Raw genomic sequence first — 20,609 nt, 5'->3', positions numbered from 1 at the left:
TGCTGAGAGAAACAGATGCCAGTAGGTTTTTACTCCTTTATTTGAAGGGAAATACATCATCAAAGGGGATATTTCACATATAACTCCCTTCTCTACAATACAATATTAGTAAAATCATGAGTTGTCTTTCTGCATTATGTCAAAAGCCTTGTGATTATATTAAGTCTGTTGGTTACGGCATTCAACTTTTTTTTTTTGAATTACACAGAATCTGCCCATCTCACCCACCTGATTAACAGTGCATGCAATCTAACTTCCTTTCTACGTCCGTATTACTGTTAATGAAGGGCGTCATTAACTCAAAGTCAGAGATAAAATAGTGACTCATAAAGGTAACAGATGCAGCTGCATTGTATTTATCTTGGAAGCTGATATCTGCACCCATCAGTGTTACAGCTACAGGTGCACAATGTTTTTTAAACACGATACTATTTCTTAATAGGTTGACAACTGTATTAAAATAGAAAATCAATTTCATAAATACCAAATATTGGCATAAATATAATAATATTGGACCAAAATTACTTTTCAAGGCTGATTACAGGCGATATCTCCAATAACAGACACAATTCAGTTTTTCAATTTTCTTTTTTAATGTCCTTAATACAAATACACACATCTGTCACATTCTCAATAACAAACAGCGACTGAATGTAACCTGTTGAACCAGATCTGTTGTCTTGCAGCCTCGGACGGGTGTAAAAACTTGAACATTTCATCAGCTGAGAAATGAGAGTTAAATATTTGGAAAATGATCAGGAAGCAACTCGCCAAAGTTTCCCAAGCATGAAATTTCCCCAAAGCTGTTCCCTCAGCGGTTAATGTGAATTTCATTTTAAGAAAAATTCCACAGGATGACACTTCACATTTTTCTGGTTTGTCCACTAAAGTCTATGTTCAGCGACTCCTGAACCCTGGATCTTCTTTGGGGCTCTTTCTCAGGTGTTTCTCTTGTTGGTCGCACTGAGTATGACTGGCGGTGGCTCGATGTTGAGCTCCTGTCTGAGGTCTTCGAGGCTCTGCTCCCATCGCCTCTCATAGAAGATGCTGAGGACGCAGCGAGCCTGCCGACCGTTCTGCACAGCCCAAGGGCCCAAGGATGTGAACAGTGACTGTAAACGGCTAGGAGAAGGAGGAAAAGGACATTCTGAGCATGATACAACAATGAGGAAACCAAAAGCCAAAAAGTTGGGCTCTGGCCAGTTCAGGGAACACACAGGGAAGTTCAGTTACTGAATGAGGAAGAGATTAATGATTTATAGTTAAAGAAACTGGCCTTTGTTTATCATAACTGATATAAATCCTATATCTGGTTTACAGCTGTAGGAGTGTTTTCATCTAAGCCAATACACCAGTGAGAATTGGAAAGGACCAAGGTCATAAATTTGCCTGGTGGACAGCTTGTGAGCCACTGCAAACTACAGCTGGAATGCACATAAAGAAAAGTCTTCTCTGACTTAATATGATCAGCTGCAAATCCTTCACTACCCACATATGTTGGATCACAAGGTCATTCTGTCGTACCACACACCAGAGCTGGGCGAAAGCCTAAAGTGAATGCTTACAATACGTTTGTAATAATTTGTTGCTGATATAAAATTAGACAGGCTGCGTTATTGTCGGTGTTGGGGTAATGCTTTTTAAAGTTCATTTGTTATGTACAGATGAAAGGTGGCAACTTGTAGGCCTATGTTTACCTCACAAGGCAGCTGGATTCACAAGATCACGCGAGAATCCATCTTGTCAGTCTTCAAGTTATGCACTTGTGTCTGAACCACCGGTGGTTCGGACCAATCAGCATCGTGAATCCAGCTGCCTCGCAAGGAAAGACGGTGATAGATGGTGATAGACAGATGGTTCATCCAATCACCTGCCGAGTATATAAGTGCCTGCCCTTTTCCAAATAGACTTCTCAGATGGTTCTGTGTAACAAACCATCTGGTGCTTCAGGTTAGGCCTATGTAGCCTGAGAGGTGAAACTCAGGATTTAGTAGAGCTGAAACGATTAGTGATTAATCAATTACTTGATTGATTTTAGTAATCAGTTTATTGTTTAAATCACTATTAGAACAAAAAATACAAAAACTTTACTGCACATGAATCAAATGATAATAATTGCCAGTTTCTTTGGTATCAAATGAAATATTTTTGGATTTTAGACTGAACAAAACAACTAGATGGTAATTTTTCACTATTTTCTGACATTTTTATAGAAATAAAGACTGAATCAAGAAACTAATCTGCAGAATAATCACTAATGAAAACTGTTAATTAAATAATTGTTAGTTTAAGCCCTAAAGCACTCAGTACTGTTCTTTGCTGAAATGAATATAAAAAGTGTATCAGAGCTCTTTTCTTGTGGATTATGACAGTAAATGGACACTGTTAACAGTGAGTCACTCAAACTGTAACTTGTACCTCTTATGATCCTGCACCAGAGCTTACTAAGTGTCTTGGTAGTCCAGTAATGTGCTGCTGTAGTTTAAAATCTGCACTATGATATAAGTGCAATTCAGATTGTACCTTGCATTTAACCGAAGTGGGCCCAACACAGCTCCAAGAGCGCACATGGGGAGCCCCGTCTGAGCAGCTTCAAACCACTTCACAGCCACCTCACCTGAAAGCAGGTCCAGATTAGTCAAGATGAAAGAATGAGAAGTCAGTCAACTGTGTTGTGTTTCAGAACAAACTTCTGGGTGAAAACTGTATTAGAGAAATCTTTTTTTCTGTTTTAAACAGTTCAGTATGACAGGAACCAATCGACTAGTTTCCTGTCAGCAAAACAGAAATATAAACATTTTATAGAAAAATGCTTTGGAAGAAGAACATTTGTAAAGACAGCTAACAAGGAGACAGTAGAGGAGACACAATTGAGTTATGGTGAGAATTTAATTACTAATAATTCTTGCTGAAACTTTGCAATATCATTTATGAAACATTGTACAATGTCAAAACTGCTTGGCTACCAAAATGTTGAGATTAGTTCCTTTAATTAATATAATATGACTTTGTAGATGCCAAATTTGTGGAGGACAGTGATTCTGGGTGGCATTTTCAGATTATGTGAAGCATGACCCACCCAGCATGTTGGTGGGCATGCCCAGTAAGGTGTGCAACAAATCATGGACTTCTCTGTATCTCTGCATGACGTAAGCCAGCTCCTCATTGTCCACAAACTTCACGTCTGCCCTTGTGTCAGGGGTCACATGCTGAGAATCAATTTAAGAAACATCAAAGTGAGGCTAAAAGAGGAATGTAAAACTGTAAGTTGAATACAAAATTTTGTTTTTATTGAGTTTTCCAACCCACCAAACGGCACTCACATTGTCCTCCAGAAAACGAAGATATTCTCTCCCAAAAGAGCCATCAGGTAATGAAGACATCTTACTCAGATCAAGTGTGGAAAGCCGGATCCTGGGCCTTTCTCTGCAATAACAGATCAATAACTTAGCATGTAGCACAGTGGAGGAAATGCAATTTAAGATCACCTAAATCAGAAAGAATAACATTATAGTGACTCACGTTAGGATAGTGTAGCCTTCAGGGTCATTTCTCATCCTGTCCCTGAGATTTATCAATGCTAGGTGTCCTGTCGTCTCACCGAGCACTGCAACCATGTCTGTAAAGAGAGTTTCATGGAATTAAATAGTATTAAAGATAGATAGATTCTTTATTGTTCTTCAAGGAAATTTGTTGCCACAGTCTATATAGATCCTCATATGAATAAATAGATACATAAATACAGTACAATATTAAATGTATTAAATGTACAGTAAAGAGATTTTAAAAGATGTGACCTGTTGTCACTGCTAAATTTAAAAAATAATTAACATTTCTACTCTCAAATTTGTTACATTGATAAAATTCATTTCATGGCTTGTCAAATTTGTGCAGTCTGCCTCAAAATAGAGCTTGTAATTTAGCTTAAATGTATTGATACTTGATTTAAAGGGACACTCCACTGATTTTACACATGAAGGTCAGTTCACTCATCACAGGGAGTAGCACTCAGGCTGCTACAACAGCTGTTTAATGTCTTCTGTTGTTGTAGCTGTTTCAAGTCTGATAAAATAATCCAAGTGACGTCAGGGTTCATCAAGGTTATCTCAGTTTTGTGGTGGATATTTGGAACACCAGAGTGTTCTGCTCCGATGCTGTCTCTTTCTGTTCTCGCCCCTGAAGGTCTGACTCCTAGTCTTTATCAGCGTACAATATGAAAAATTAGTCTAATTGGTTCACTAGTTTCTAAACAAGGAACTGCATTTTACTCGTGATAGTATGTATGTCATGTTGCATGGAACTTCAGGAACTATTTTGGTTTGAATGTCTGACTGTGTCAGTAGAATCTACGCATCCACCTATCTGTGTTGTCTAGGAAAGCCTCCTCCGACCTTGGTGACCATGGCAATGCTGATTTACCCTCTATCAGAGAGGTTTCTGCTTTCCCCAAAACATCACAGACAGCCGGAGTCTCAAGGAGAGGAGAAAATGTCCCCTTCCTGCTTACGAATTACAATGTGACCTCAAGGGCCAGGCTTGACCCAGTGTAACCCAATCCCTAACCCCTAAAGATGGAACAGGTTTGGGTTTGGAAACTAGACATTTTTTAATGGAAAGCCTGCATTACAAACTGGGGGCCTAGAGTTGGAAGCTGAGTGTTGAACAAGCAAGAAGGGTCTAAAGGAAAAGGCATTGTAATTACAGGAGTGTTTTTGAGATGAACCGATACTAAAGAACAGAAGTCAGGTGTGGCCCTTCAAAGACACCTGCTGTCTCTAAACTAATTGTTATTTAACTGATGTTAGTGCTGTCTTCCTCCATGAAAGTTTCAGGGTATTTAACATACTTTTACATTTTCTATTTATTCTCATTTCTGTTTCCAAGACATTTTCATGCAAGAACCTGTGATCCCCAGAGAATAAAAGCTTGAGGATGACTGACTCTACTTGAATAATACATTCAAAAGAACCTCAGGTACAGTCCCTGTTGGTATCATTTTTTGGGAAACTGAAACACAGGATGACCCATTCTTTCAGTTTCTGAAGAACTGAACTGTTGGGGACACATTAGGACTAAAGGTTTTCTGATGAAACGAGTGTCATCAGCAGCGTAAAACAGCAACAGGACAAAAATATGTTCTTTATTTGGAGCATCTTAAAACATACATTTTTAGTGTAATAAAACAGATAAAAAAGAAGCTCCGAACAGCGGTGAGGCAACTGAGCTCTGGCCTCACAATAAGGCAAGAAAATGTGTTTTATACATTTTAGCTGGAGAGAGAAATCTGAAATAATAATTTTTCACAGCCAATCAAATTTCAAACCAAGCAGAATTACATGTACAAGTCTGAAAATGTTGTAAAGCTGAACTGAGCTTGAAGGTTCTTCTTTGACATTGGAAATAGCTGTTTGAGCAAAAATTCATCTGTAAACTCAATTTGGCAGACAGCTCAGGAAAAACTCAGTAAGTGGACCTTGTGATGAGAATGTTTTGTCTTTTTCTTTTTTCAAATTGGAATAAATGATAGTAGAAAAGTTTCAATTTGATCAAACTGAGTGACTGATTTCTTATTTTTCATTGGTTTGCAATGTATGATAGTCACTTTAGTTGGTTTCTGTACACATTTTGGTGAAACTTAGTATTGATTTTTAATTAATTTCTATAGTTTGGAACATTAGTGGATTTTCTATAGCATCACCCCATGTGATTATGAATGTTGTTGTCTGACTTGGTTATACCTCTGAGGGGTTTTTTCCTATGGAAAGACATTTTTAGTAATAAAGAGAGGAACAGAGAGACAAGAATGACCAGCCTGCAGTCATAGGCACATGATGTGTGAGTCTCACCATGTCTGTAGGGGTTCTGCAGTGCAGCCACGCCAGACCCCACAGCCAACAAGGCTTTCTGGATGGGGGTGGTGGGGATGTGTCCAGGATACAACCCTTCATAGTTATTCTCTGTAAACTCACCGTGAAGCTTTTGGACACACACTGCTGAGACAAAGGTGGAGCAGCAACATTAGAAACATTTATTCTACCGAGTCAAGACTAGTAATGCACTTGATTTCAGTTTATCACCCTCATAGGTGTACATCAAAGCAAAAATCTTTCACACGCTCATAAAGATCAGGGTTACTGATGCAGTACACAGTAACGTTACATATCCTGAGATTTAGAGGTCACGGTGAATATAAAGACTTTCAGCTGTCAGTGTATAGTACATGGGGGAAATGTGAATATTTAAAACTACTTATACTGACTACGGGCAGCGTAACTAATTTCAGTTAGCTATAGATCAGTACTAATTTTCAGTTGCATGAAGGATGACTATCCGCTCCAGACACCCACCTATGGACTAACTTAGTAAATTAAGTGTTTCTATATTACTTACAAAGACGACACCATCTGACTAGCTAGCTAATTATTGATATGACGCTAGATTACAACAACATAACGTCAGATATTGGTTGGGTTCTGTCTCGTCAAAAGCTGAGTGTGTCCTGTTGGTGTCCTTTCCTCTAACACGTCATGCTGGTAGCTAGACTACGACATTCATTAATCTCTAGCTACGTCAAAAGAGTTAATTTACGTCTAAATTGATTTTTACAAATAGTGGTAGCTTTTCACTCCTTCAAGTAACAGACCACACTCGTACCTTTCGAGGTCAAAACGCAGTGTCGGTGATTTAAACGGTGAAACCGTTTACCTACGCGGAGCCACATTGCGGCCGCTAATGCGCATGTGCTGTGGTTAGGTTTCTATTCCGGGAACACCCGGACCAATCGGGCGGGTCAAACTGTCCAATTTAATCCAAGCTGTGTACGGACTCCGCTCCCCCCCGCTGCCTCGCTGTTAAAAAGTAACCATATGGAGCAACAGAATTGTAAACAATTTTAAAGGTTGAGTTGCCCTTTCACTGCGGACAAGCAGTTTCATTTTCTGTCTACGGGCAGAGACTCAAGCAAGACGCCAAGGTTGGTTATTGAATAAATTAATAATAAGATGAATAAATTAACCGTTAGCTAACTGAGTCGCTAAACCCATAATAATTGTAAAACTCTGCCTAACTTTAGCATGTAGCTAAAGCTAGCTAACCGAAAGTTGTGTGACGTTAGCTAAATCGTTAAAAATACGCAGGTTTGAGTGCGACATCAGAAGTCATTTATAAACAATGACAGTGCAAAAATGAGTAATATAAGAATGAACGGTACAATAACAAGATTTCATATAAGCCTCGCGTAGCTAACGACAAAGTAGTGTAACATCCACTGACAGAGGCGTCCTACTGGCTACTGTCTGTATATATAGACTATAGTGGTGACGTTTCTCTTCCTTTGGAGGCGTAACGTTAACCTCGCCTCGTATACTAAAGTACTGGGTCAGGTCTGTGTGTCTCTAAAAAGTGGACAACTACTATTTGCAAGCTCGGTGAGTAAGATTTCAGGGTTTTTTTTCATCACAGAGGCAACGGCAGAGTTTGGTGTAGACAGTCTGCGGACTTTGTCTGCAGACAGGAAAGACTGAGCAGCAACATGGCGAGCATACAGGGGGCAGCAGATCTGGTGAACTGCTGCTGTCTGATAAGAGGAGCTGCTGAGGGAGAACTTTGAGACAAAGAAATAATGGTTGTGGAGACTAGAAACAGCTTGTTTGTACTAGAAGTCGTGTTCATTGACAATGCAGCTGTTCTTTCACAGATATGATTGTGAAACTTTACTCAACAGAGACTTACAGCCAAGTTGAAAGTTTGGATACAGTTCAAGTTTTGTTGTTTTTTTTTTTTTTTTTTACTACAGCTGTTAGTTATGTTGAATGTATGGTTGCTTTCTTACTTTATTTTTCTTCTGAGGAAGGTAGAATGTGGTGTATGAGAAAGAGAAGTCAGTATATGTTTTTTCTAGATGAGATTGCTTGATTTAATGATTGTTTCTACTGGATATTTAATTGCTACTGTCTGAAGGTTTCTATGGATACATAATCCAAGAGGTGGTTTGGGTATGATACTGTATGTACTTAGTAAGGCTTGGCTCATTGTTGTCTTTTAACAGTCACTCAACAGGGTTGTCTGACTTATCATTCATTCATCTACCCTTTGTGTCCTTTTGGACAGGTATGAACAAATGACACTTGTGAAATATTTATGCAACTTGTGCAATGCATTTCAGGTTTTACTACTCTACGCCATGATAACACTGAACAAATATTAATTATCATGTCATTTGAACATGATGTGTCAGATGTGAATTCAGAGAACATGCGTATGTATTCTGAGAACAGGAGGAAATAGTGAATTGCCAAAAGTAGCATTGGGTTTTTACTAAGAAGTGAAAGATGACATGTCCCCCCCCCCCTAAATTGGGTTTTTTCCTTGTAATTGTATTGAGTAATTATGAATCATTATTCGACAACATTCAGTGTTAGGTAATATTGCTTTTTCACTCACAGTGTAATGGGACTGAAGTTTAAAATTCCGAAAAGTGTTATTAAAATTTCAGGTTACAACTAATACAAATATGATGCATCAACATTATTTAGTTTTAAGTTGTAAATGATAACAAAATGTCAATAATATGAGGGAGTTTGCCAGAATATTGTTTTAAACTAAAATGCTTTGTAATGTCATCATAAAAGTTGTGATTTAACAAATAACTTTATCTTAGCAGGCTTGTTTTTTAAATGTTAATTAAGTAAAAATAGAAACAATGCCAGGGAGTAATATGAATGTTTCTTGAAAGATTATATTCATGTATTACTCATTGATGCTAATGTATTACTGGTCATATTTGGTCATACTTGGGGCAATTTCTTCTTTTTTTTTTAAGATGTTTTTTTTTGGGGCACTTTGTCTTTATTGGATAGTGGCCAAGTAAGAAGGGCAGAGGGAGAACTTAACCAGGAACGTTGCAGTTATGTGTCGTAATACTTCAGCTACCAGGGCACTACCTGGGGAGGTTTAAGTCTAGTTTAGTTGAGAAATGTTCAAGTGCTGTAGCTGCTGAATTAGTCCTTTTGATCAGAAGATTTTCATTATAAGTTACTCTGTGAGGATCAGAAAATGAGATGTGAAGAATGTACTGCCGCTCTTTTGTGGCCCACTTATAATCTTGCTTCCCTACGTGAAAGTATCACGAGATTTCTTGTGTCTGAGAAGGAGATTTAAATGGATTACAGGAAGAGTTCACCAAAAAACAGGATTCTGTTTTGTTTTGTTTGTTTTTTTTTACTTTTAGCCACATCAGCAAAAATCCATGTAGCTTCTCCTTATACCAAAGTGTCGACGTGGACGTTTTTACTACTACTAAATTCAGCAAAAAAAGTTTCCTTGAAACTTCCTCAGTCAGCTTGTACAGAAGTGTTTTGTAACTAAACAAACCTTTTGCTTTGTGCTTCAAGGTTGAGTGGCATTTTAACTGACAATGAATTTTAATTTATGGTTGAACTGTTCCTTTCAGATGTTCATTTACATAATTCAACTAAATGAATAGGTGGAGACACTGCTCAAAGCTACTTGGCTTTTGTACTGCGCAGAGTTCAAACCAGATAAACTACATAAGTGAACAACCTTTACCTTACCAAGGTTTTCATGTAAGAACATGCAAAGCTGCTCTCAGTTCGTATTCTTTGCAGAGTTTCCTGACATTCTTACATTAACAATATGCTGACATACAGTACACACATACTGTATAGTAGACCATTTTCTGCAGCTGTTTAACCCTATAAGGCATTGTGAAGGGCATCAAACAGCTGCATGCATATTTACTTGATGTGGTAATTAAAGTGGATGTGTGGGAATATGTCAGAATATGATGACATCCGCTGGTTTATCGGAAAAAACACTTCCCACTCATTTTCCCATAAGGGATTTTTCAATGGTAACTTATTTATAACAAACATTTTATTATTTTTTGTAAAGGCATTTAAGTGTAGATTTCTTGTATAAAATAAGCTCAAACTCAGCCTTGGTACTATGCAAAAATACTACAGGCTTTATGGTCTGATTGAGCCAATGTAGTAATGACAGTCTGTGTCAGTAGTACCTCCAGCTTGTTCAGACTAATACTAAATATTTGAGTAGTTCGTTGGTAGGAGGCTGATGAGACCATATGCTTGTCTATGTCATCACTGAAACCCACACAGCGTGTGGAAGATAGCAACGTTCTTTGGCTTTTTTATGACCTCCCTGATAAGGAGGTAGAACACATCATCAGCCAAGCTTTAAACTGTGTACTGCTTCATGACACAGAGGCAGAAAGTCCCACTTTTACTGCCTCTTTTCATCTTCCACCTGAATGTTGTACTGGTTTGTGTCATCTGTACAGCTACAGACAACAGAGAAGGCTTTCATTTGCTACCCATAGATTTCAGCATAATGGTTGCTAAGACTTGATTGAAGACTCCCTCTTTGAACTTTGTATTACTAAAGAAATGTGTTGTTTAATTGAAAGAAAAGCCTGCAGACTCCTGCTCTGTGTAGAGTCCACACATGTTGACATGTAAACAAGATGGCCATATTGGCGCCTCTGGTTGTACTTACGCACGATGTTGCTTTGATCTAAATGCTAATGATAGCATGGCTACATTCTCATAATGACAATGTAAACATGCTGATGTTTAGCAGTTGCATTGTTCACCATGTTCACCATTGTATTTTAGCATGTTAGCGTGCAGATGTTTACTAATTAGCACTAAACACAAAGTACATGCAGCTGAGGATGAAAAGTCAGGGGATTACCAAAGATATTACAATCCATCCCGACGGGGACGTGAATGTAACAAATTTCATGGCAACCTGTCCCGTAGTTGTTGAGATATTTCAGTCCAGAACAAAGCGGCGGACCGACCAGCTGACGAACCACCATTACCATCCGTAGAGCCACGCCAGTAGCTTGGCTACTGGTGTAATGGTCGATTTATGGTCGATCAGGACTGCCTCGTGGGAGACGCGATATTGTTTAAATTCGAGGATAACGACGCATATTTCCAGGCAGTTTTTCTTGGAAGGCAATCATAGTGTTGAAGTTGGTTGCTCACATAAAAAGTGACTGAAATAGTTTGTGTGTCATGAATGAAAAAGGAGAGTTAAAGAGAGAAAAGTTCATACTCTGGCTCCTTTCTCACCTCTGCACCGCTGGTCAGTCACTGCGTGAGGCAGATGTGAACGCTGGCTCGCCTGTGTCGCAAAGTTACAGAAATGACCCTTCACAGCTGCAGGATGTCTGAAGGAGTATTCAGTATGCCCTCAAGAGGGGGTGGAGCAGTGTGAATGGTGGTGTCGTTCTTAATAATTCCACCAGATGGAGTAAAATGAAAGTTTTTTTTTTTAATCTTACATGAGGTGGATTTAAATTTCTAGATTTTAAATTTTACTTCACATGAACCACAGAGACCATACAAACAAACAAGCAATGGCAATATTGTTGTGACCACACCCGACTGTGATGTAGTGTTGCACCTGTACGCATTGTGATGTGCTGCACATGTCGCTGACAGAGCACAAACTGTGACCACTAGATGGCAGCACAAGAACAATTATTAGCAGGAATAAGTCATTCATTAATAAATTCCAACTGTTGTGTAGAAAAAGACACACTTATTTCAAACCACAGTGTGTGCACATGCAGCATGTAGATTAAGACCATTGGCATTTGATGACGCATAGTTGAGTGAGTACCACTTGTCCTTGTGCAACAACGTTTGACAGTGCAAACGTTTTTATAAACTCGGTCGCTACTCGAGAAAAAAAGCACACACATTGAACACTTGGTGGTGCTGTAACAAGCAGCTTTATGATCTGACCAGTATCTCCTGAACTGTAACAGCTGGCGACCATGGTGATGTGTTGCGTTTGAGTCTGTTGTCCAGACCGGGCTTTTTGGCTTTCAACTCTGCCAGATCTCAACTGACAGACAAACTAACAGTCAAACATTTTTTGGATAGTTGTATTTTGAAAATATCCATACGATTCATCAGTGTCATCAGTGTTTACATTCTAGAGAAACTTATCAGATAAACCTGTCTGTTTTCTAAAAGATCTTTGTCACTCCCAGCGAGGATTTCTTCCCACATTGCTGAAAGCAACTCGACAAACTTGGCACGCAGGTACATATAGACTTCATAGATAAGGGAACGGCTTTTGATTATGGTGTACGAATTAGGTTCAGCAAATCAGCCACTGGAGGTGCTGTATTGACATTTTTGACAATAAGACATTTTCCTCACATTATGTGTCAACAAACTTTTTTGGCTCCATTGTAGCGTCAACAGTTTCCCACTATTTTGAATTTAATGCAAAACGACTTATTTGTATATTTGTATAACCTGTGTTGTGATCACCATTGTATAACTCAGTACTTGTATTGGGGTCTGTTTCTATTGCAAAAAAGCAGTAAGAGTTTTTAAATTGTTGTTTTTTGTTTGGCTGTTAACAGTTAGTATGTGTGGTATTCATTCACAGGATATAGCACCAGATTGATGGAGAAGAATGGCCCGAATCTCGTTGGATTGTCCCAACTCTTTACCAGGGATCCCCCTCAGTGTGCTGTCAGTGCCCATGGAGAATAAGTACAAATGTCAGCAGTGTCTCCAGGTCCTGAGGAAGCCTGTCCAGGCCCAGTGCGGCCACCGCTTCTGTGTACATTGCTTCAAGCAGCTCACCAGGTAGACTGGGAGGTCTTCAGACCACCTACAGCCGTGTGACATGCACATCCCCTCCTCCCCCTAATGCTTACCCCTCTCCCTGGACATGCTTCAGCACATCCTGTGTTCTTATCTCTGCTCGCCTCTGGGGATTTTTTTTTTTTGCACTCCAGCTCATTTACATTATGCAGACTCATCCCTCACATGCCTGGATTCTAATACTGAAGTCAGTGAATCACAAGGATCTGGCCCTGCTGACTCACATTAAAGGTGTTTCCCTTTTTCCACCACTTTTTCTTCATCTCACATTGTAATCACTGACTCAGTGGTATGTCACTGAGTATACAATGGTGTATGGCCTTATGTTTAATGAGACTTTGGCAGTATCAGTAAACATAAGGTGACATGAGGAGATACATGAAATCATTTTAAACAACTATACATAAAAAAAATACAACAAAAATATATTATTGCTAAACCTGTAAAACATGTTTGTATTAGAATCTAATGAAAACACATGTGATATATGGGTTTTCACATGTAGAGAAGGTCCTAAAACCATAGATGCTTGTACCGTGTGAATTTCATTACATGTGAATTTCTGTTTCACATGTAAGAAACTCAACCTCAAATTGATGTTTTCAAAGGGGATTTCACATGACTTGTCTGAAAGCTGCTACTGTCTGTACATGAGAACTCATCACATGATGACTTCACATGTGCTTTTTGTTTATACATGTGTGTGTGTGTGTGTGTGTGTTTGTGTAACACTTATTCATTTTTGTCTCCAACTTTGCAAACGCTAAAACATCTGCCCATACCTCATCAAAGTTACAATTTCTAGCATTTGTATTTCAATACAAACTTCTTTCACTGCTGTCGCTTATAATGATTCATGTACTTGAGCTGTGGTCCATACTGATCAGCAGCTGTTCTAGCAGTGGATCAGCAGGAAAACTGTTGCTGACTGTTAGCGCCCACCACCTGTTTCTCACTATACAATCCCAAACCTGTTCTGTTTGTCAGTTCTGGCCCAAAGCCTTGTGAAGCCTGCCGCCAAGAGGAAATATATGAGGAGCCTATTTCCATACTAAATAGTAGTGAGGTAAGTTATGAAGTATGCAGTATGAAGTATCACCCAACATTGTTATTTTATGAGACATCCTCCTTGTAACCTAAATACACCCCACTGGAGGGGGAATTCTTACCAAGATTCCTTCACCGCAGACTCACACAAAGCTGCCTACTATGTCTGTAAGTTATTATAATTAGTCGCTGTATGAGGTCACAGGACTCTTTGTTCTTGCTCCCCCACCAGGCATTTCCAGACAATGCAGCAGGTCGAGAAATAGCAAGTCTGCCTGCTAGGTGTTTGAACCAGGGCTGTACTTGGACAGGCTCAATAAAAGAATATGAGGTGAAGTATAAAGTTCAGCTTCCCCCTATGCTATTATTATCATGTTTCTGCTTTCTATTTGAGTATTTGTCTGCGTTACTGCTTTCTATTTGAGTATTTTTCTCTGCGTTACTGCTTTCTATTTGAGTATTTGTGTTTTCTGCTTTCTATTTTAGTATTTGTCTCTGTCTGTCCCGTATTATTAAAGTGTTTAATGTCACCAAAATATTTCTGTCAGTATTTTAAAAATCTTTCTGAACCCTCAGTACCCACGCAGAGTGTACTCTGTTACATAGTCTGAATGGTTTTTCCCCTAAAGCCACTGTGGTATGATTGCATGCAGCAGAAACAGGAAGTGAATCTTAACATGCAGTTTGGAAAGTCCCCATGTTACCCGCTCAGATATGAACAACAACTGAGTGGAAAAGTACCAGGATATAAAAGGCCATTTAAAGCAAGATTAACTCCGCTGTGGAGGGAGAGTTAGTTAACCATTACATGATAACAAAACTGCTAGGCTTCACTAGTTCACAAGGGAACTGTTTTGTTTGTATTGGGCATTAAAACAGTACCAGGTTTAGACTGTAAGCCACATCCGTCAGACAGAGTAGAATCCTGGAAAATCCCTGCATGAATCATAAATGCTGTTTGTGTTGGTGTGATCAAATGAGTGTCAACAGTTTTGTTTGTACTGTAAATATTTCTGTGTCGCGCAAGTTGTTACCTTAATTAAAGAGGTGGCTTCCATGATGCTTATTTTGTGCTAAATGTGTCAAGCTTTCTGTTTATCTGTCTGCGGTTTTAATACACCCTACCCTATGACGAACACTCTAAATCAGGCTCTACAGTTAAAATGATGTGATAGCAGGAAATATATTTAAAATGAGAGCACACAAAGCTGATGCTGAAGATTATTTTGCATGTTTTGCAAATGTGACTGGTTAGTTGAGGCTGTTGAAACTTCCCCTTCTCTGTTTAAGTGACATGTGCTTGCTTTCTATGAGCATGGGCTCAGAGTGTGCTTAAGTTTTGTTGCGGTTTTTTTAAGATATGATTACTAGACTATGTAATACACCCACGATTTTGTGTGATTATCTGTGGGCTGCTGTCTTAGTCACTGTTGTTTGGAAAGAGCCGCACTACAGTTCGCTAGCGACACACACCCAAAACAGGTCTTACGAAGTCGGAAAAAAAGACTAAACATAGCGTCTGAGTGGCTTGGTTAGGACAGGGTTGTGACCGGACAGATGTTAGAAATGATTCATTTATTAAATATGGTTATTCGGTTCGAGGTTTGCCGGTGTAATGTGTGAATAAATGAGCAGTCAAAGCGAAAAACAGGCTCACGTACCTGCGGTTCTTGCTCTGTGGCTCCAGCGTGGTGTTGACAGTCATTGTGAAAGACACTTCCCGGTTGAGAAGCTCCACCTCCCACTTGACACTTCGAGAACCGCCCCTTAATTTCCCGATATTTTCAAAAATACGAGTAATGGATTTTTGTAGATGATTATCAACCACTTTACAGCTTTTTGTGGGAAAAAAAATAGATACAAAAAGATTACAATAATTTCATGTTGTACTTTCAATTATCATTTCTGTGCTTTTGTTTCTTGTACTCTCATTTCCACATCTTACAATTACTTCATACTTCTGTTGGGATCCCTTTTGTTTTTGTTTTAAGGTCAGATTTTTCAAAAAGCTCTTTTTATCTCACTTGCTTTGTATATGTTGTTTTTGTTTAATCACATACTTGTATGTGCAAATTAATACATTGTAATTCTCAGAATATTTCACAAAACCATTACTTTATATCCTTTTCATAATTAAATTGGTGTACCGTGTCGTTATCTTTCACCTGCACGTTTGTGCACTCGTGAAATGAACAAATGATAAAAGGTTCAGCTTGTTTTTCCACATTGCAGCTGTCAGAACATCCTGTACCACACCTGCACTCATTATAGGGGTGTTTTTCAGTTAGAACTTCAGTTAAATTGCATTTGCACAAACCAGTAAATTTGATAATGATTGATGAGGCGGTTACCTTATATGAACAGAGACAAAAGTTCAGAGAGATCTGTTTTGATCATCTATTATACTACTGTCCTGTTTGCACTCACATAGCCTATAACACCATAAAACACAACTGTCTCTCTGTGATTTTATCTTTTCTAAAGCAATGGATACCAGACACACCTGCTCTGTAAGACAGGCAGACAGTAATAATAATAATAATAATAATAATTAATAATAATAATAATAATAATCGATCTCACCTCCATTTTTAGGCTCAGCATGAAGGTCGCTGTGAATTTGAGCGAATACAGTGTGAGGCCTGCCAAACCTTAATCCTTCGTACAGAGAAGGACAGACATAATGAGAGAGAATGTGAAGCAAGAACACTCAACTGCAAATACTGCAAATTGACCTTCAACTTTAAAGAGATCAAGGTAAGCGAAACATAATATATTGTGAAGCAGTTTCTGGTTGTGTCTACATATATGAACAAAAAGTAATTTTTCTTTTTTATCCTGTTTGGTGTATTATAGGCCCATGACGAGATATGCCTGAAGTTCCCCTTACAATGTAAAGACTGTGGCAAGAAGAAGATCCCAAGAGAAAAGGTCTGAGCTTTCACTCAAATTAACCTTTAAGTTCCCATACAGTGAAATATGTGCAATTATACAAAATAATGATAATTAACAGAAAATATAAGGTAAATGTACCATTAAACTAGATAAAATCCTAAGAAAAGCCAGCTAATCACATGATCACAGGCCTGTTAGTTCCACATGTTGATCCCCTGAACAGAAAGTCATCTAATGGCAGTTTCATGAAATGGGGTCTTAAAATTCCTTTTATGACCAATCAGTTTCTTTTTGACTGTACTTCTGCTGTACTTCTCTTTCACTTTCTTGTCTGGACTGATGCATTGTTTGAAGCCGGTCTGCTAACTGTTAACTTAACTTTTGTCTGTTCTATCTTCAGTTCAATGACCACAGCAGGTCCTGCGCCAAATCAAAGAGTGCTTGTCCATTCAGTGAAGTGGGCTGTAAATCTGTGGTACGTATAATATCACATAAAATGCTTTTATTGTGTTTTTTCAACGTATTTTTAAAGGGGTTTTTATTAGGTAGATGAGAAGATTGACACCACTCACATGTCTGTGCGCTAAATATGAAGCTACAGCCAGGAGACGGTTAACTTAATTTAGCATTCAGACGTAAACATGGTTAAACAGCTAGCTCAGCTCTGTTCTAAGGTAATAAAATCTTCCCACCAGCACCCTTAAAAGTTGAAATAGTCCAGGATATAGCCCCATTTAAAACCACAATTTGTCATTTTTACACATTGGTTTTGTACAGATAAAACAAATGAGACATAACATGTTAATTATTGAACTTTAGCAGTGCTGGTAAGTGGAGTCTTCAAAAACTTTGACAGAGCCTGTTCCCACATGCCTCCAGTCTTCATGCTAATTACTTGCTGGCTCGTAAAGGTCTGAGAGTGGTATCAATCTTCTCATCTAACACAAGCGTATTTCCCGAAATATCAAACTATTCTATAAATAATCGGCACAATAATAATTCACTTAAGAGGGCGGAGAAAAAAAACACAGGAGCCGACAATCAACATGGCTGGAAATATCAGATGATTTAGCTTTAGCTGATATATCAGTATCAGCATAAATGTCAGCTGATAAATAATAAGAAATTGCAGAGCAGATATACGTTGTACACTTGAGAGGACTGACAAAACAGCCTACTCTGTACATATTGTGGTCACAGTTATTTGATAAACAAATTTAAAGGCACTGAAAAGCTGTTTTCATAATCAGCTTCTCTATGAAGGCTGGTGATGTACATCAACACATCATTCTCTGCCAAGTTAGAACAAATTTGGTTCATTCAAATAAGAGATTTGAGTCTGTGCTGGGTTTTTGTGCAGTTCTTCTCATCAGTTTGAAATGGGTGGGGCTCAGAAAGATTACCAATCAGGATTTAGCAACGTTTGAATCAAATCTGATGAGCCTCGTGGGATTGTTTGTAGTTGTGTATGTTGCCAGGAAACCACAGCCGCACAGTCCTGATGAAGCAGATTACCTCAGTTTTTGAACGTTACGCACTAAAGCATGCTTTTTATGGAGTTTTATTTTTGCTTATAGAAACAAAAACATTCCTTAAAAACTAAAAACTTGCTGATATATTGGAACAGTTTATTTTTAACAAATGACAATATAAGTATTGGCCTCAAAAAATCCAGTATTTGTTAAATACTGGACACAACTGTACAAACCTTTAGTGCAGGGCAACCACTGTTAAAAACCTAATTAGCTCCCATTTATGCCCTCAAGTTGAACCATTTCAGTTTATTTAGCAGCTAAATAAGCTCTTTATTTCTTCTGTGCTCTCTCAGATAGAGAACGGGAAGCTCAGCGACCATGAGCACAGCAGCACCATGGAGCACTTGCGTCTGCTGCTGCCCATGGTGCTGTCTATGGCTAAGCCAAGTGCAGAGGCTTCTGGTCCCGGCGAGTGGCAGGAAGACTCTGGTCTTGGCCTGTACAGGGCTCCTGAGGAGGGAGTCGCTATGGGCGCTGGAGCTGGAGCCGCAGCCTCCACGCAGTCTGTGGACTTGGAGAAAAAGGTGAGTTTCAACAGATTTGATGCCCCGTTGAACTATTGTGTATAGGTTTCGAATGAGACACATATTAAAAGATCTGAATACATTTGTTTGTTTCTTGACAGGTGAACGCCTTAGAAAACATTGTTTGTGTCCTGAACCGGGAAGTGGAGCGCAGTTCAGTAACGTTGGAAGCTTTCTCACATCAGCATCGTTTAGACCAAGAAAAAATTGAAAATCTGTCTAATAAAGTGCGGCAGCTAGAGAGGACGCTGACTATGAGAGATTTGCAGCTGTCTGAGACTGAACAGATGGTGCGAGAACTCCAGTACTGCACCTACGATGGAATATTTGTCTGGAAAATCTCTGACTTTTCACGCCGCAGACAAGAAGCTGTGGCTGGTCGGACACCTGCGATGTTCTCACCAGGTAAGATGAAAGACGCTTTGCAGGTGGTAACACAATCACCACCTTTCATCTATTTCAAAGGTCTTTCTTCAGATGTGGCGTATTTTATGTCCCAGCTTTTGAATTCGAGAGAGCGAAGATCATGTGGCTTGTAGGATATTTCATCCCTTGGCCAGCAGAGAAGGGAAATTCCACTTCACTACACCCCTGTTGTCCTACAGGGAGTGTACATGTTACTCCTATTCTCACATGACATGCCTTTCTGGCTCTGTAGTCATTCTGGATTTTTTTTTTTTCTTCTTCACAGCGTTTTACTCCAGCAAATACGGCTACAAAATGTGTCTGAGGCTGTATTTGAATGGCGACGGGACAGGTCGAGGGACACACCTTTCACTGTTCTTTGTTGTCATGGGGGGCAAGTGTGACGCTCTGCTCAAATGGCCTTTCAGTCAGAAGGTAGGAAAATTTGTAAATGATTTTTTGAACAATAATAATCCAGAATCCTCACGACAAACGGCACAAAACAAGCTGATCCTCTCCTTCTCTTCCCCCAGGTGACGCTAATGCTGTTGGATCAGAACAACAGGGAGCACATTATCGATGCTTTCCGCCCTGATGTTACTTCCACCTCCTTTCAGCGGCCGATCAGTGAGATGAACATCGCCAGTGGCTGCCCGCTCTTCTGTCCACTGGCTAAACTGGCCGGCAAGAGCCCCTATCTGAGAGATGACACAATTTTCATAAAAGCAATTGTTGACCTCACAGGCTTATAAGGTGCAGGCTGTGGAAGCTACACCAAAAAAACAAACAAATATAATAATAATAATAATATAGGATATATTATATATGGTAAACAATTTAATAATTATATTAACATACATATATATATGTTTTTATATACACTATTATTTATAATAATCATCTATATTTACATATATGTACAATATACTATATACAGTTGTATAAATAATAACTTCACAAAGGAATCATACCAGTTTTTTGGCAAGTTTTAGCTAAATAAAAGCCATGTATATTAAATTTTTTCCACTGATATTCAAATGCTTGCTGTGAAATGTGATGATTTTGTCTGGGATTTACTCAGCCATTTCAAGCAGCCATTAGTTTCCATTTTACAAAGATAATGTACCTCAGAGAAAATGTGGTGCGTTACAGAAGTTAAAGAATAAGGCTGGCAGGCTTGTATATTTTTCTTACTGTCAACAAATCTAATGTGCAGAGCCAAACCAACAATGAACTCATCCTACAAATAATGTGCGTATCCAAAGCCTGATATATCGTATTCATCTGTGCCGTAGACCTCAGCGAGGCACACCATGAGCATGTGAGTTTGCTAAGAAACAGCTCCAGAAACTAATAGTAGTGATCACGATTTCAATCTCACTAGGGTGGTACGGCAGACGCCACTGAGCATGCTTTGCTGTCTTCTTGTGCTACAATCTCTTGACTTCGTACTGAAGTTCTTTGAGAAATGAACAATGTAGCACAAAATCAAGGGGTTGTGATACATAGTGCGACAAGCTAGTGGAACT

The 20,609-nt window shown here is 39.0% G+C and overlaps 2 protein-coding genes across 4 annotated transcripts; one reads left to right on the top strand and one right to left on the bottom strand.

The window, feature by feature from the left end:
- Nucleotides 1-569: 569 nt before the first annotated feature.
- coq4 (coenzyme Q4 homolog (S. cerevisiae)) lies at nt 570-6,808 on the bottom strand. 2 transcript variants are annotated; one of them, XM_044332879.1, is made up of 7 exons: nt 6,655-6,808; nt 5,847-5,993; nt 3,523-3,619; nt 3,324-3,426; nt 3,080-3,209; nt 2,524-2,617; nt 570-1,122 (listed from the first exon to the last, which is right to left on the bottom strand). In XM_044332879.1, exons 1-7 carry the CDS (start codon nt 6,719-6,721, stop codon nt 939-941), a joined length of 822 nt encoding a protein of 273 aa, XP_044188814.1. In that variant the 5' UTR covers nt 6,722-6,808; the 3' UTR covers nt 570-938. The 2 variants fall into 2 exon arrangements, with proteins under 2 accessions (XP_044188814.1, XP_044188815.1); XM_044332880.1 differs by having other exon boundaries at nt 5,847-5,990.
- traf2b (Tnf receptor-associated factor 2b) lies at nt 6,784-19,924 on the top strand. 2 transcript variants are annotated; one of them, XM_044332877.1, is made up of 11 exons: nt 6,784-6,973; nt 12,454-12,656; nt 13,662-13,740; nt 13,954-14,052; nt 16,317-16,478; nt 16,578-16,652; nt 17,017-17,091; nt 18,445-18,675; nt 18,777-19,080; nt 19,367-19,515; nt 19,614-19,924. In XM_044332877.1, the coding sequence occupies exons 2-11, from the start codon at nt 12,481-12,483 to the stop codon at nt 19,830-19,832; spliced, it is 1,569 nt and encodes a 522-aa protein (XP_044188812.1). In that variant the 5' UTR covers nt 6,784-6,973; nt 12,454-12,480; the 3' UTR covers nt 19,833-19,924. The 2 variants fall into 2 exon arrangements, with proteins under 2 accessions (XP_044188812.1, XP_044188813.1); XM_044332878.1 differs by lacking the exon at nt 6,784-6,973 and adding an exon at nt 6,983-7,427.
- Nucleotides 19,925-20,609: the final 685 nt, after the last annotated feature.

Source organism: Thunnus albacares, chromosome 18 (assembly GCF_914725855.1).
Source record: "Thunnus albacares chromosome 18, fThuAlb1.1, whole genome shotgun sequence".
In the NCBI taxonomy this organism is placed as follows: Eukaryota; Metazoa; Chordata; class Actinopteri; order Scombriformes; family Scombridae; genus Thunnus; species Thunnus albacares.
This window is presented reverse-complemented; position numbering and strand designations above follow the sequence as displayed.

Bases quoted from the DNA above. Each gene is read 5' to 3' on its own strand.
- traf2b (XM_044332877.1), top strand. From the start codon at position 12,481: ATGGCCCGAATCTCGTTGGATTGTCCCAACTCTTTACCAGGGATCCCC. The intron at 14,053-16,316 runs GTGAAGTATAAA...CTCCATTTTTAG, and splicing joins GCTCAATAAAAGAATATGAG to GCTCAGCATGAAGGTCGCTG. The intron at 19,516-19,613 runs GTAGGAAAATTT...CTCTTCCCCCAG, and splicing joins AATGGCCTTTCAGTCAGAAG to GTGACGCTAATGCTGTTGGA.
- coq4 (XM_044332879.1), bottom strand. From the start codon at position 6,721: ATGTGGCTCCGCGTAGGTAAACGGTTTCACCGTTTAAATCACCGACAC. The intron at 5,994-6,654 runs GTACGAGTGTGG...CCTTTGTCTCAG, and splicing joins CTGCGTTTTGACCTCGAAAG to CAGTGTGTGTCCAAAAGCTT. The intron at 1,123-2,523 runs GTACAATCTGAA...TCCTTCTCCTAG, and splicing joins CCACTTCGGTTAAATGCAAG to CCGTTTACAGTCACTGTTCA.